The sequence below is a fragment of the Falco cherrug genome, chromosome 3 (genome assembly GCF_023634085.1).
Source record: "Falco cherrug isolate bFalChe1 chromosome 3, bFalChe1.pri, whole genome shotgun sequence".
In the NCBI taxonomy this organism is placed as follows: Eukaryota; Metazoa; Chordata; class Aves; order Falconiformes; family Falconidae; genus Falco; species Falco cherrug.
In genome coordinates, this window is record NC_073699.1 from 32,947,260 (window position 1) to 32,962,071 (window position 14,812).

The 14,812-nt window shown below is 39.2% G+C and overlaps 1 protein-coding gene across 8 annotated transcripts in view; it reads left to right on the top strand.

The window, feature by feature from the left end:
- The window catches only part of RUNX1T1 (RUNX1 partner transcriptional co-repressor 1), a 116,194-nt gene that overhangs the window by 25,522 nt on the left and 75,860 nt on the right, over positions 1 to 14,812 (top strand). The window contains exon 1 of one of the 8 annotated variants that reach the window (XM_027814212.2): positions 1,972 to 2,091. The exons of 6 other annotated variants lie outside the window; for them this stretch is intronic. Coding sequence is in view for 1 of the 2 variants with exons in the window: in XM_027814211.2 (XP_027670012.1) it covers positions 9,914 to 9,920 (7 nt within the window). In the remaining variant the exon portion in view is untranslated. Of the gene's footprint in view, positions 1 to 1,971; positions 2,092 to 9,621; positions 9,921 to 14,812 lie in introns of those variants that run through there. One more of the 8 variants, XM_027814211.2, reaches the window with a different exon arrangement.

Here is a 14,812-nt window from a genome sequence, read left to right on the forward strand (position 1 = left end):
ATGGTCTTGATTTTTTTTTTTAATTTTATTTGTGAAGAATTAAAGTACGGCTTCTTGTTTGAGTGATAAGTGAAGAATATGACTCCTGTTTGGATAATTTTAATGCTCTAGTTTATAGCACAGTGCTGTTGATAGTTCTGGCAAGACTTAAGATCACGAGATACAAGTAGTAGAGGGAGGGAACATAGTATGACTTTGCAGCAAAAATGAGTATAGCGTGTGACCATTGGCCTTTTATTGTTGTGGGCAGAAGCTGGTCAAAGAAAGATGCTTGTGGGTGTAGGAGTGGAAAAGGAGAACTGAAAGAACTAAGGTTTAATTTTCTTTTATACTGAAGGGTTTTGGTCAGCCTTTAGGGTTGTGCCAGCAGTCTCGGAGAACATTTTCACGTGCTGATGGTTTTGGGTACCTTGTAGGTGAGATTGAAATTGTTTGAGCAGTAACATATATTTTCCCTGCTAATATGTCATGAGAATTTTATAATGCAGTTTTAAGGGCACACCTTTTTTCTTGCATGCAGACATTACCAGGAAGGGTTTTGGGGACCCTTCATTAAAATAAGGTAGCCTTCAGTGGGCATATGCAGCCAGGAGTCAGTGACAATGCAATGGAACCAAGAGAGACATTATGATCTATTGTGCCACTAATCCTCCATCTAAGAAGGATTTGCAGGGGATGGTGCAACAAAAGAGCTGTTATAGTGTATCAGATCGATAATCGTGATCTAATAAACTCTTAAGTATGTACATGATCCTTCACCTTTAGAATCAGGCCTCCTTCTTCATTATGAGCTCCTTAGGCTAACTCTGGTGTAAAGGTGCCTTTAAAAGTGAATTACTTAGACATGTAATTTTAAATATCTTTAAACTGTCGTACTGTAAAGAAGCCATAGTTTTAATAAGAATTGTTTCTATCTACTGGATGGAAAAAAGATGGCTTATGCATTGTGGTCAGTGTCATGTTCCTATAGGATTTGTACACATAAAGGAATTAAGTGTCTATATGAAAGCGCTATTTGTTAGTTAAACCTTTACAAGTCATAGAAGTCATGTCCCTCCTTCCAGTGTTTTACATGCCTTTATGTTTTTTGCAGAGTTCATAATCTAATGAACTGTCCATGACCTTTAGCCAACCATTGCTCACCTCAACCAGTGGCATAGTAAAATGAAAGTTCTCCATGGACGCACGGTGATGACAGTAACCACACTGCCTTTCCTCCCACCCATTGGGTGCCTAGCTCCTCTTTGAAAATGGCAGAAAATGATAGCCTTTAGTCCATGGTTGCCACCTCAAAAATGCCTCAGACATAATGGTTTTAAATCAGCATTCTTTTTGAGAAAATATTTATTTTGGGCATCTCTGCAAGTCAGTGCTGTGACAATCTTGCTTAAGGATAGTTCTCGTTGGTAACGCTTCCCAAGCTGGTTCGAGCTTCATTAAAACTGGCACCTTGCATTGTGCCCAGACACTTACTGCTGCTCTTTGCAGATGTTCAAGTGTGAAGTGGTGTAATTTGCTCTTGGTATGAAATTCCACTTCATAATCACCTCTGCATTCTTCTGCTTCTCTTCTGAATGGCTACAACGAAGCACCATGTGGAGTACAACTCAAATAGATAAAATGAAATTATATTTAAAGGCCTCAAAGCTCCTCGCCATTCCTAAAGAAGCAGATTTGGTATATTAGTTTCCCTTAGCTATGACGGGATTTGTCTGGGTTGGACTAAAAGCACAAAGCTTATGTCAACACATTGTGTTTCCAGGGAGTGTGATGTGCTCCTCTGATTGCACATTAAGTGGATCCCGTTCTGGCTCAGTTTTGTAGTGGAAACCTAACTGGCATAGCATTTGTCCCGCATAGCGTTTGTCCCTCAAGGTCAGTGTTGGTTATTGATCTTTAATTTACATTTAAATTGTGGGTAATATTTTATGATAGTACTTACAGCTTCAAATTCTGGAACTTCTAGCTTTCAGGGCTAGCAGAGGTGGGAGAGGATGGATGTCCAAGGCAGCAGGAGCAGAGACTGGTCATGCAGTGGACTGGAGATGGGAGATGTGTAACAGAGTGAGGAGGTGGCCCAGAATCAAGAAGGTAGGAGTAGATGTGATGCCAGAGAGAAGACAGAGGGCACTGAACAGAAAAGTGAGAGAAAAACATGATGGAAGGTGTAAGTAAGGAAACAATAGAAAGAAAAAGGTTTCTTTGACTAAAACCAGTACCTTCCGTTTGTCACTCACAAACGATAATGCTTTTCCATCATCAAGGGTTGAATGAGTCTGTGTACTGTTTCTGCTGTGTTTCCAGATGCTGAGCTGCATTAGAGCAGTTCACTTCGTAATGGTGCTTTGCCATTTTAGCAATTACAGGGTCTGCCAGTGGGTTGTCCTATTATAACTGTGAGAAGACTCATCCATAACCACTTTTCTGTTAGGACTTAGTTCTCTTCACGTAAAAAAGAGCCCCCCTGCCTCTGTGCCATTAGACCTTTTCATTCATCAGGCAAAGTTAAAATACTTGATGAGGTGGTGGCTTTCTCACCTGGCTCTGGAAAGCAAATAATTTAAATGGAGAAATAATGCTTAGCTGTCCTAGGTATGCTCAAATATTTATTTACAGGCCCCATTCACTGCATTCTTGAAATTACTCAGTAGTTGGTGGATGTCATGCTAAAATAAAGGCATTAATAGTAAACACCAGCATACCATACAGTGGCACTGCTGTGATGTTACTGGCACTACTATGTGTATAAACACATAACAAGGCATAGAGAATGGGGCTGGGTTTCCAGCCCATTGTCTTGGAGGCCAGTGTGAAGATTTTGCAGCCTTATGCAAGACTAAGCTTTATTTTCTGAATGCTTGTTGGTTTGTTTTACAAGAGCAACATTATCATTATATTGTTGAATATGCACACGCACACACAACGCACACACACACGTATATGTTGAATACTACTATTCTTTAATTTCCTTTATATATCTGATGACTATTGTGGGTTGAAAATTCATATTGATACTCATCAGGAACAATAACTTTGTAAGAAGGCCTCTCTGAACAAAGCTTTTGTACCATTATAAATGTAGTAAATAAGTACAAATTGATCAATATATGACAAAAGGGTGAAGAAGGGAGGTCAAGAGGTAAGAGTATTTCCATATAAAACATGTTTTCCCTTTTGAAAATGGCAGGAGCATAAATAAATGTTTTGTATTGCTGTGTATTTGCTCCACCTGGTGGATTTTCCTGAAAGTGTTTTTAATCCGTGCTAATAACAGGAAGCTGTCTTTAATTAAATATAAAAGTCAGTACCAAAAGTAAAGGCTTTTTTTTTGTTTGTTTTGTTTCGTTTTGTTTTGAGTAGCAATAGCATTGCAAAAGGCAGATTTGGGAAAAGATTGAAATTTGATATTTCTCTTGGCCACAGTCGGTCAGTACAGTAATCTCTATTAAAGTGTAGCGTTCCAAATCAATTAATGATAACAGTTTACTCTTGGACTCGTCTAGAGTTTAATAATTACAAAGTACAAATCTATGGCTTGTTGGGGTTATATGTGGTCAGTGAAAGTGAGGGTTTGCTATGGCTTCTCCCCTTAATTTTTGAGCCCCCCGATGAGAAGTAGCAGTACTATAAAAAAAAAAAAGTTACTATGCTTAAGTGTTACCGCTGTACATCAGCATAAAATCTGTCTGTCATTAAGCTAGCTTTGCAAGCATTGTTTTCTTTGGAACTCGTAAGGACTCGGTTATGCTTTGATCATCTCATTGTTCTCCTTAGGTTATTTTTTTCCTTTAGAGTGTAATGGCTCCCTAACAGAAGGTGAAGTTTAGAAAATAGTGTCTCCATATGCAAGGGATTTGGAGACCTTTTTATTGTCTTTAAAAATGTCATTCATAGTCCTCATTAGCATTTATTGTTGCAAGCGTACAAGCAGAAAATGTGAAATTGGTATGTCATGAATAGCTCCACAGAGCTCTAGAGCCCTGAAATTTTGCCTGCAGTGTGGTGTGGGGCAGGCATTGAGAGAAAGCTGGCCAGATGGCTGCCAGCACAGAGCAGAGCTGCAGGTTTTTGTCTCTGGTGCTGAGAGGAGGGAAAGTTCACTGGAGCATACGCTATCACCCCTTGCGTTTTAACAAAACTAACTCGCCATCAGTCAAAACGGGGAGGTGGTGACATTGAAACAAAAGTTTTCAATATGATGTAACAGTCCTTGTCAAATGAATAAAATATGTTTAGTTAGTGTCACAAATATTGACATGTTACAAAGAAAAATGCAAGACTCGAATTTATGGCTAGTGGTAGATACGCTTTCACACAAATATGCTCTCACATTATCTTTATTATGAAAATCCTATGCATTGAAAAGACATCGATTAGAGGTCAAAACTAGGGTTAATATACTACAGCAGGAGGAGTTTCCCTACCCATGTTAAATGAGCAAACACTTGAGTGTCAAGTCAAAAAGCAACTGATAGCTTGAAACCTTTTTTCCTTCTTCTTTTCTTTCCTTTTTGGATCTTAAAATATGACCCTAGTTCAGCAGGACCAGATATTCTTGTTCAGGCTTCTCCAGGTCACACTGAATGTATTCTTTCTCCTGTCAGTGAAACAGCATCTTTGGTATTTTCTTATGTCCTTTTAGAAATAATATCAAATCGATATCAAATTTTCTAAAGTGCTTCAGTGATGTCTATGCTCAGATAGTGTGGTAATTTCCTTTGAATCTGTATGATGATGGAAATTAACAGTGAATTCTAATTTACTTTGCCCACACTATAGAAAACACTGTATTTAATAAAAATGCAAGACAGAACTTGGTTTAGACCAGATCAAGTGAAAGAAATAGACACCAAAACAGGTACATATATGTGAGTTTGTCCACGTGAGTGTTCTTAATAAAATGTATATATAGAGCAAAAGAGTTTGCATTCTTTAAGACCTGAAGCCTACATGTTGGGCCTCCCATTCTGAGTCAGTTAATTTTTGGGGGAACTGTTCTCCTACAGTAGGTCTTTATGTATATTTTCATAATTTTGAAACCTGAAATACTCCTGAAATGCCACTGGGATTTCTGGCAATGTACAACAAGGATGATTTATTTTATTTTTTTTTATTCCAAGTTGCTAAGTCTGACCCATCGCCAAAGTTGCCTTTTCTTAGCAGATGATTTGAAATCCTCTTCAGAGGACTAGTTTCTGATTATCCTATTGAAATAGTATGACTATTCAGTTTTCTTAACTGAAAAAACAGATGAATGCTTTCTCACCTCCAATGAATTTAATCCAGTAATAGAGGTAACATGATGAACAGTTTCTCTTAGATAACCAAGAATATTTTCTTCCTAGCTTGGTGACTAGCTTTCAGCTATTGAGTATTTGTGTAGGTAATCTCAATTAGTCTGCATTTCACAGAGCTATGTATGTTTTAAGGGTCCCATTTGTCTTTTTTCAGAAGTCCAGAAAGCCTTGCCAATAAGGAAATGCTTAGGGAAATGTTTAGTGTTATCTGGCAAATGTTTTGTGTTGCATGCATTAAGAGCTACTGTCAACAGATAAGCATGTATCTTATTGGAATATTTTAAGTCCGTTTCCAAGCAAAGAATTAGAAGTTTAGAAACAAGTGCCTTTCTTGAATAGCTTGAGCTCTTTTGTGGTAGTGCAGTAAAAACAAGGGAGGCTAGGTACAATGTCATGGAAAAAGTCATACTGAGGGTACCCGTTACAGGCCTAGGTGACTACTGTCGCACCAAGCGACAAGAGATACTGGGTAGGAAGAAACTAGTGAACTTCTCCTGAAGGTATTGCCTACACTGTACTTTGGTTGGACAGTCAACTGAGTAAAGTTCAGAAAGCATCCAGAAGTGGTCATCCCCTGCTTCCCCCGCCCCCCCTCCCCGCCTCCATCAGCTCTACAGCTCACACATTAGGTGGGTTTGCCCCGTCAGTGGGATGCCTTAAGAAAACACTAATAGCTTCCAGCTGGGTGGAAAATCAAAACGTTTGGGGGCTGACAAAACTACCAGATTTGAATTTGAAAGCCCAGCTAATGCCTCCATTTTTATTTACCATTCGCCCATAAAAGATTATTTTCCAATATGTCAGCCTCATTTGGTGGCCAGTGGTCTGAAAGTGAAAGTGGAACAAGCAAGCAGGGAGATCTGGACATTAGTGAGTCCGCCCTTTCAAGCTGGTGTGCCACTTTGTGGAATGGCCTTCCCTGAGATTGGGGGGGTCCTAATGACCATTCATCAATGCTCGTTGACTGATCATTGAGTGCCTTCTCATTCAGTTTATCAAGTCTTGCACATAAAAAGTCAGAATAAGCATTATTCAGCTTTGTTAAAGCCAACTAGGAGTAAAATGCTCCATTTGAACCCATTTTGCCCTTGGTTTTTCACTTTGTTAATGCAGTCCTGCTTAAATGAGTGCTTTTATTGGGTCTGTTAGAATATCTGAAACTATTAATTCTCTTGTATTGAATAGCTGGTGGCAGGCCAGAGCAGATGGGGTAGAAAACTATTTGGTTGGGTGTATTGCTTTCAATTAGGATCAATGAGGTTTCAGCTCCTTTGAATTAACTCACTTAATACCCACTGTGTGAAGTCACAATGTATCACAACAGTCTGCTATAAGTAGAGCGGGAAGTTGAGAAGTCCTACAGAAAAGCTTTGAGTTAAATTCTTCCTTCACTGTTAATAGAGAGCTTTCATTAACTACAGATGCATTTCAGTGGAGTTCCAGTCCCTGTTATTAAGCTAGATTTGCACAAAAGGCAATCTCTGTATCTTTAAATGGTGATCATCTGGAATTTCTTTTTTTCCATCAGATCCATGTCTTACAGACCTTATATCATCCACTGCATAAAAATCTTCTTTCCCCCCCTTCCAACTATATGATTATGGGGATTGTTTTGCCTTCTTTACCCATTTTCAAATTCAAGAGTTGTAGGGGATTATTTAAAATTATTTTGTTAAGTGTTTTGAATGATTGTCAAAGAAGGAGCTGATTCCCATCCAGGAAGGTGTAGCATAATGTGCACCATAAAGAAACTGGCTGAAGATTATCTTCTGGATTTTTTACTCTCTTTGTATCCCTTTGGTTTTGTGGATTGCACATAATACCAACTCTTGTGATAGAGCAGAATTGTTCCTATGTTAAAACCACTTTCTTCACCAAGAAGAGAACCGTTTTACAGAATGGGCTGTCCACCTTTGCTTGGCCTGCTAAAATTTCAGACCTGGTGCTAAAACTGTTAGGACAAGCATTAAGTGACTGAATTAAAAATGGGGTAGGGTGGGGAAAGGGAATAAATATCCACAGATATTTATTCAGGGAGGACTGCCAAATGGGTTGCAGCCTGCCTCAGTGTATTAAATAATGAGAGGGGAAAACTATTCATGCAGCTGGCTGCTTGAGAAAATGCTGAAGTAGTCTCAGATGCACAGGCATTCTGTTAGCCCCTTCCATGAGCAGACTTCTAGGTGAGAATCTCCAGGGATCCAGGTTTTGTTGACGTGGATCAATTTAAGTGGCAATTACTGTAGTCAGATAACAGCTTAAAAAGGCTTTTTACACACAGAAAAAAGATGCATAATCACACAGCATATGGAAGTTCAATTTCGTGAACCGTGGTCTCTGGATTTACAATGTACTGATATTAAGACCTTCTTTTAGGAGTGAATATTGTTAGGTTTTATTAAAATGCGTCATACCTTTGACACGCTACTTTCTACTCTGAAGCTGATTCAGGCTGCATCTATGTTGATGAAAGGTTGCATTTCCAACTGTGAAAATGTTTTTCCTTTCATATAGACTACAGCATTAAAAAAGAAAAAACAACACAGCAAATACAATACTAACTGACTGGTTTTAATAGTGCATCAAATAATAAAACAAAAAGAATGGTAAATTCTTTCAGGGCCTCAGTGGTGCAGACTTTGTCTCCCTTTCCCTTGCTTCTCTCCCTTTCCCCCCTCTACTTTTCCCCCCTTCATGAAAGCAGTCTGTCATGAAAATGTTTTCGTGTTTCGGTGTTTCTCTTGGGCACTCTGGCAGTCAAAAATCCATTATAGAGAACTTCATTACGGTAGGTATTTGATGTAGGTGCGCCTCAGGTAGCAGCAGTGTTAGATTGTTAGTGCCAGGGTGCTTTACTGGGGCTCCTTTGCTTCTTTGACTGTCTTGAATTTGGCACTCCGGTGTTTGGAGTCTCTCCTTTTTAAATGAAGCTTAAGGGTGGCACTTAGCATTAAAAAGTTATTGTGGAAATATCAGTAAATGAAGTGATTGATTTGCTTTAAATGAGAAATATTCATGAGTTCAGTCTGGATATTGGAAGGGTTGTTATTTTTTGCTTAATTTCACATGTGTGTCCTTTTCCTAAATAGATCTTTATCAGGCTCTGTGGCAGCTAGAGGAAGGAAGAGGAAGACCTGAAAGCAGAGTTGTTGCTGTGTAGTAGAGGCAGAAGATGGCATAACACAAAATCAGGGAGATGCATAAATAAGTACAAAATGATTAGTCGTGCACTGACAAGAATGCAGCTCCTGAAGATCTGACTTGAGAATCGCTGCCTTTCTGTACGAGTTTAAACCTATACTACAAAGGCAAAGTCAGAACCAGGATCTGCGAACTAATTGCTGGAGAAATAACTCGTTACTAAAGGGAGAAGCTTTTGCAAGTGCTAAATGGGAGGAGAATTTTAAAAAAAGATTTTTTTCCCCTTGTGCCTGGAATTTTGTGCAAGGCTATGTGTACTACAGAAGGCATGCAAGTCAGGCGTATGTTTCTCCTAAGAGGCAAAGATGTTTTACAAAGGACTAAAGAGGGACTGCTGAGAAGAAAATAGCCAGCTTTAGATAAAGCACTATAACAAAGACTTGTAGTTTTATGTATCATGGTGTCCATTAAAGCTTAATAGGGAAGAGTGCATTGAACCTAGCCAGGCATACGTTATTCATGTGAAGGATAAACATTTAAGGGGTGTGCAAAATCAGAAATTGGGAGGACATGATTGTTCAGCTCTTGAAAAAGCTTTACAGGGAAGATTTTGTTTTCATCCCCCATGGATCACCAAGCAAGGTAAAGGAGAGTAAGCTGCGAATGTTTGGAACATATCAATGCAGGAATCCCAGGGGGTTAAAAGCACTATAGTAAAATAAAAGTGGTCTGCTTTCTAAGTGTGTTCTATTTTACACATACTACTGGGAATCTGAGAAAGGGAATGATTTTGATACTTTGTTCGCTATAGTAAAACGGCATAATAATGACAAAAGTGTGGGGAGGGGAGGAAGAGGAGGGGGGACTCTCATATATCCTTGTGCACGTTTTGAATTTCCAGCTAAATAAACAAACGTGGTCCTATGGAGTGCAAAATTATGGCTGTTAAAATAAAGAATGAATTTGTTTCCACTTTTGGAGGAGAGCTGATTCAAAGCGATGTGTTTCTCTTTAATTGTTGTCAGCAGAAGAAAGGGTTAACTTTTAAAGAAAAAATGAATAATTCAGTGTTTGGCTTATCACTCTGCATTTTAGTTTCTATTCTTTGGTCATCTGGAACTTGGTGTGAAAGGTAGAGTAAAAGGAGTCAGCTGAGGGGAGCCGGGGTTGTGATAATTTGCACACACATCCCTGTCATTGTTCTGCCTGAAGAGACAGGGCTGGGTTCAAGGCCACATGTGCTCCTGTCATCATTCACATTTCTGCTCCAAGTGCAATACAGAGTGTCAGCTCTCCATCTGTCTTTGCCTGGCAAACGCACGCGCCCAGCATCCTGCCTCCAGCTACGCTGCCACAGCCAGTTCTGATGGCCCTCCTCGCTTCTCTCTGTTCATTCCAGAACAGGAGGCACTGAGCCCTAAATAAGCTTGCTTTTAGGAGAGAGCCATTTACAGTGTGGTATATTTTATCCAAGGATGCCTGGTGAGTTGAAATTATTGCAGCTCTTTTGGTTTTAAATGAGGAAACGCTAATTGTTTTTTTTGATGGTATTTTTTCCCTTCTTGTTCTTGGTTTTTTTTCTGTCTTTTAATATAGAGGGTGATTTGCAAGCTGATACGGGTACAGAGCGATCGTGGATGCTAATTCTGTTGTGTATATGTTTGGGGGAGGGGAATTTGTGCAAGGGAACTGCCAGAGATGATACTTACAGCAGGACTGGATGTTTCAGTGAAAAGGAATAGAAATAGCAGAAAGTCACCCGCTTTGTGGGTGCAGGTCTCTGCACGGGGGATCATTTTTTTGAAGAGAAATACAGCTTCAGGCTGGCTTTCATGACTGCCAGCTGTACCTTGAATCTGCAAACATTTGATCGGTTCACCCATCAGCTGAAATTATCTCTCTGAAAAGCTGTTTATGTTAAAGAAGTGAGGGAGATTTATAAAACAAATTATTGCAGCATTGTCCTAAACCGTAGTCCTTAACTGTCACCAGGCAGATCACTGAAATATGTTGATTCAAAATAAAACAATAAAAAAATCTGCTGCATTACAGGGACTGCTATGGAGCTGGAAATTTTTATAGGTTGGTTTCCTCAAGAAAATATTATCCTTGGATCTTACGATCACTTGTCTAATTGATAAGTGTTATTGCCAATGAAAACGGTGCTTCTATGCAGGGTGATTTGTCTGAGGGGTTTTGTGAGATGCTTGACCACGACCAAGTGGATTGAATTTGGTGTGTTTGTTTTTTTCCCCTTTGGGAAGGACTGAAGAAAGCCATGTGCCTGATTATAGCAGCCTGTGTGTCTGGATAAAAAAAGACAGGGCTAGAGATCCTACAGCTGGCTGGTTCTTGTGGATTATTTGGGTAGGACAGGCAGAAGAGGCTACGCTTGATCACAGAGAGTCTGTACACCTCGCAGATGGTGTTTTGAAACAGTATCTGCCAGTTTGCTGCAACCACAGTTGCATGTAGGTATTGCCAGTTGTTGGAAGAATGTTTTCCTTTTAGGATTTTTATACACGGTCATACCCCACTGCTGGTATGTTTGCTGATCCTCTGGTTGTAACAAGAAAGTGGGCTCTGTTTGCTCAAAGCACAAGCTAAGAGGATTTATATGGTTGAAATATGGGCAAATTAATTTGCATAGATAACAACTGAGGACTATGAAAGGTCAATTTAACCCTTTAGACGCCAAATTTGATTTGTATGCATTACATTCCTGGGAACGTGGTCTTCATTAGAAATACCACGGTAATTCATTAATTTGGAGAACTGTGCATTCTGCATAATTTGAAGCCACTGACATTTCCCTTATGTTTGTATGAAACTCATCTTCTCATGCACTTTACTATTGGTGTATTTTATTAAGATATTTAAATGTACTAAAACGACACAATCTTACTAGCTTTGATCCCTCTGTGCATTATTTGGGGCTATTGGCAAACTGTTGGAATGCCTAGAGTGGAGGTTTTTGAAAACCTATTAAGCCTTTGGCATTTAAATTACTTAATCTACCTGCTGGTTAAAATTTCATGCATCTTTAATCAAAATGGCATGCACTGCACTCGAGTATGTATATCCTTATCAATACTCGTTAAGCTTTACCATTAAATAAATCTTTAATTTCCAGCATTCTCTTAAAGCAGTAGCAAGCAAGAAGTGTGTTTTAATGTCAGCTCGGAGTGTTAGAAAACCTTGCACTTGGATACAGAGAATACACTAACAGCTGTGACTGGGAGCATGTGCCAGAATGGAGATACTTGAACAGATCTGACACTTGGCTATTTTTGACACCCATCTGCACTTTTTTACTCTCCTCTAGGATGAACTGCCTCTCAATCTGTTCACAGCATATTTTAGCCCTTTAATATTTGGTGTTTGGTTTTTTCAAATGGGCATTATTAGCCATCTGGGGCAGATTTTGTATTTTAAAAGTAAGCACATTATGTACAGGAGATTAAAAGGACGTGTATTTTTATGTAATCTGATATTATGTCAGTGCCTTTTGTATATGTGTGAAGTCTTGATTTCAGAAGCATCCCTTCAGTGATTCTGACATCTGAAGTCCTTTTGGGGAAAGAACAGGAAGTAATAAGAATGGATTCTGCTTTATGTGTAATGATAACAGTTACACAAACTAAATTTGCCCTTTAAAGATGAACTGCTCCTACTGTTACAATTGCGACTGGCCACTCACCTCCTCACTATCCTGTCAGGGCAAAGTGACAGCAGCAAGGCTTGCTAATGAAAGGCTGTAAAAGCAATTCAGACCTCTGTTAAGGCACTACTGCAACTCTAAGCAAAGTCTCTAGGAAGATAATCCTGTTAACATGCAGCTTGCAGTAACAAAGTTAACAGTTTTGTCATTCTGTGTAGTGAACTCTAGGAAGTGTTTATCTCTAAATAATTGATACCGAGTGTTCAGGTCTAATAACATACACAGGTTTGTCTGATTACCGTGAATGTGGTGTGGCTTTTTTTTTTTTTTTTTTTTTTTGAGCTGTTTATTCCGGACTTTATTTATGAAACATTACAAATCTATCAGTCATTTTATAGTACTTTCAAAGAACAGATGTTGGCCTACAAAATGCTTTATTATTGCCCATGGCAGTATTCAGCATGGTTTCCTTAAAAGGACAATCAGTGATCACAGTCATTGTAGCTCAGAAATAATGCTGCTCTTTCAGAAGATGGCCTGGTATTAGGTCAGACCACCCTTTCTTTACTTCTGCTCTCCAGATGTGGCTGCAACTTTTTTTTTTTTTAAGTTCATGTTTCAAAAAAAATGGGTTTGTTTTCAAAATCTGGTTTTACTTAAGATATCTCCATCCTGGAGTGCATTTCATAAATTGCCCACATATTTTTCTTAGCAGAGAACTTAACTGGCTGTAATTTTTAACACATGGCCACATCATGTGATATTTTCAAAACATTTGCACATAGCTTTAAGAAGGTCCCAGCAGAAATGATCCATCATCTCACAGCCAGCCCGTTTCTTAACAGCATATCTGCATTTTCCATTTAGCAGAGCTATATATTATTAGCTTACATTTTGGGTAGTAAAACAGTGCATTGCTGATTGTAAAACATGGACTTTATTATCTGCTGAAAATTGATTTGGCATTTATAGCCACTGTGTACTAGAGTGGCTTTCTGGTTTTAACATTAGTGCTTGCAAGTGATGATTTGTTTAAAGAACAGAAACAAAATTGCCATGGACATAACTGTTAGTGTCCTAGTAACTGAACATTTGGATTATCCACCTGTTTTTTAAATACATGCGTCTAAATGCTGTTCTACAGCAAAAGTCTCCTAAGAGTCCATTAACCGACTTGTTCTAAGTTGCAGTTGCTATGCTGTTATATTAGGACAATTCTGTGTCTTACAAAACAAGTTTCCTGCCAAACAGGGAAAATGTGTCTGGAAATACTTAAGTCTGAGTGTTATCCTTGCATCATTATTCCAATCATCCTACATAATGACTTTATCTTCTTCGGGATTCAGATAGGAGAAAAAAGCTGTCTCCCTAATAGGACCGTGGGTCACTGGGTTCTTCAGATACATGTTATAGGGTTTGAAAATCAACGTGTAATGGCTTGGTTTTCAAAGTATTGTAGTCTCTTCTTCTTTTATGGTAGTAATACACTTCAAAATCTGCATGACATTATTGCCCTTACTTTTAACACATGGGGCTGTGAACTGCATCTTGCTATGAATGTATGGAAGGTAACTAACACATCAGGGAATGCAGATCGTGCTGCAGAAATAGCTGTTAATATATGTATTTTTAAATAGGGTCCCAAACACTCTTCCCATCTGAAGATGTAGTGCTTTCCAACTCAGACCTTTAGCTGGAGAGGAACAAACAAATCAGTTTCTCAGGACTGGTACTTCCTTGGTGTGCATAGGGTGTTTAGCACCGATCACATCTTGATTTGAAGATTTTAGACTCCACACATGTTTACTGCACAATCATCGTACCTTCCAAATCAATGTGATCTGTGTACATGCAATTAAAAAAAAAGGCTTGAATACCAATTTTGGCTAAATTCTAAAATGATGTGGCATACCAATTTGAAAAGTCTGAACAGAGAAGTTAATACATCTAAGAGTAGAAGGAAGACATGATATCTGGTCCTTTTCAGGACCTGTACCAGTTTTCTGGTTTGTTTGCTGCATCCTTTTCTCTTCCAAGTATGTACATCAAGAGTAACTCTACAAAACATCATCTGAAGCCTGATCTCTCGCTACCAGGCCACAGACTAAAGCTAAGTGTACAAGACAACTTCTGCATGTCAAGCAGTATCTGACTTCCAAATCCAAAATTGCGTGCCTCAACTCTCTCCTCATTACAGATGCATCACTGTTACAGCTTTAAAGTTTCCTGAGCATGTTGAGCTGTATCTGCGCATGCTAAGATCTGTCTCAGTATCAATAGGGTTAAGCAGGCCAGTGCTGAGTTCACACCTATATATTTTCAGAATCGAAGCATTCCTGTGCCTGAGGTCGGTTGCACAGTTGGAACTGGTAGGTACTCGGAGGAAGCCCAACACATATTCAGAAACACTGGTCTCTTCACAAGTGCAGGCTTACTTTTTGTTCCCAGAAATGTGTGCGATATGAAACGGAGCGGAGCCAGCGATGCTGAGGCGAGTAGAGATTAAATCAGGAAATCCATAGGGCACAGCAGCGCATGGATTTTTACTTGTACGGAGACATAGTCTAGCCATATTGGCCCGCTTGGCAGAGCTGATTTCATTCAGTATCCTGCTATGCTAACTCCACATTCACACAGTTCCTCTGCGAAGCTGGTGAGGCCCTTGCTGAGCTGTACCATGCTATCTATATTCACTGGCTCAGCTCTCCACAAG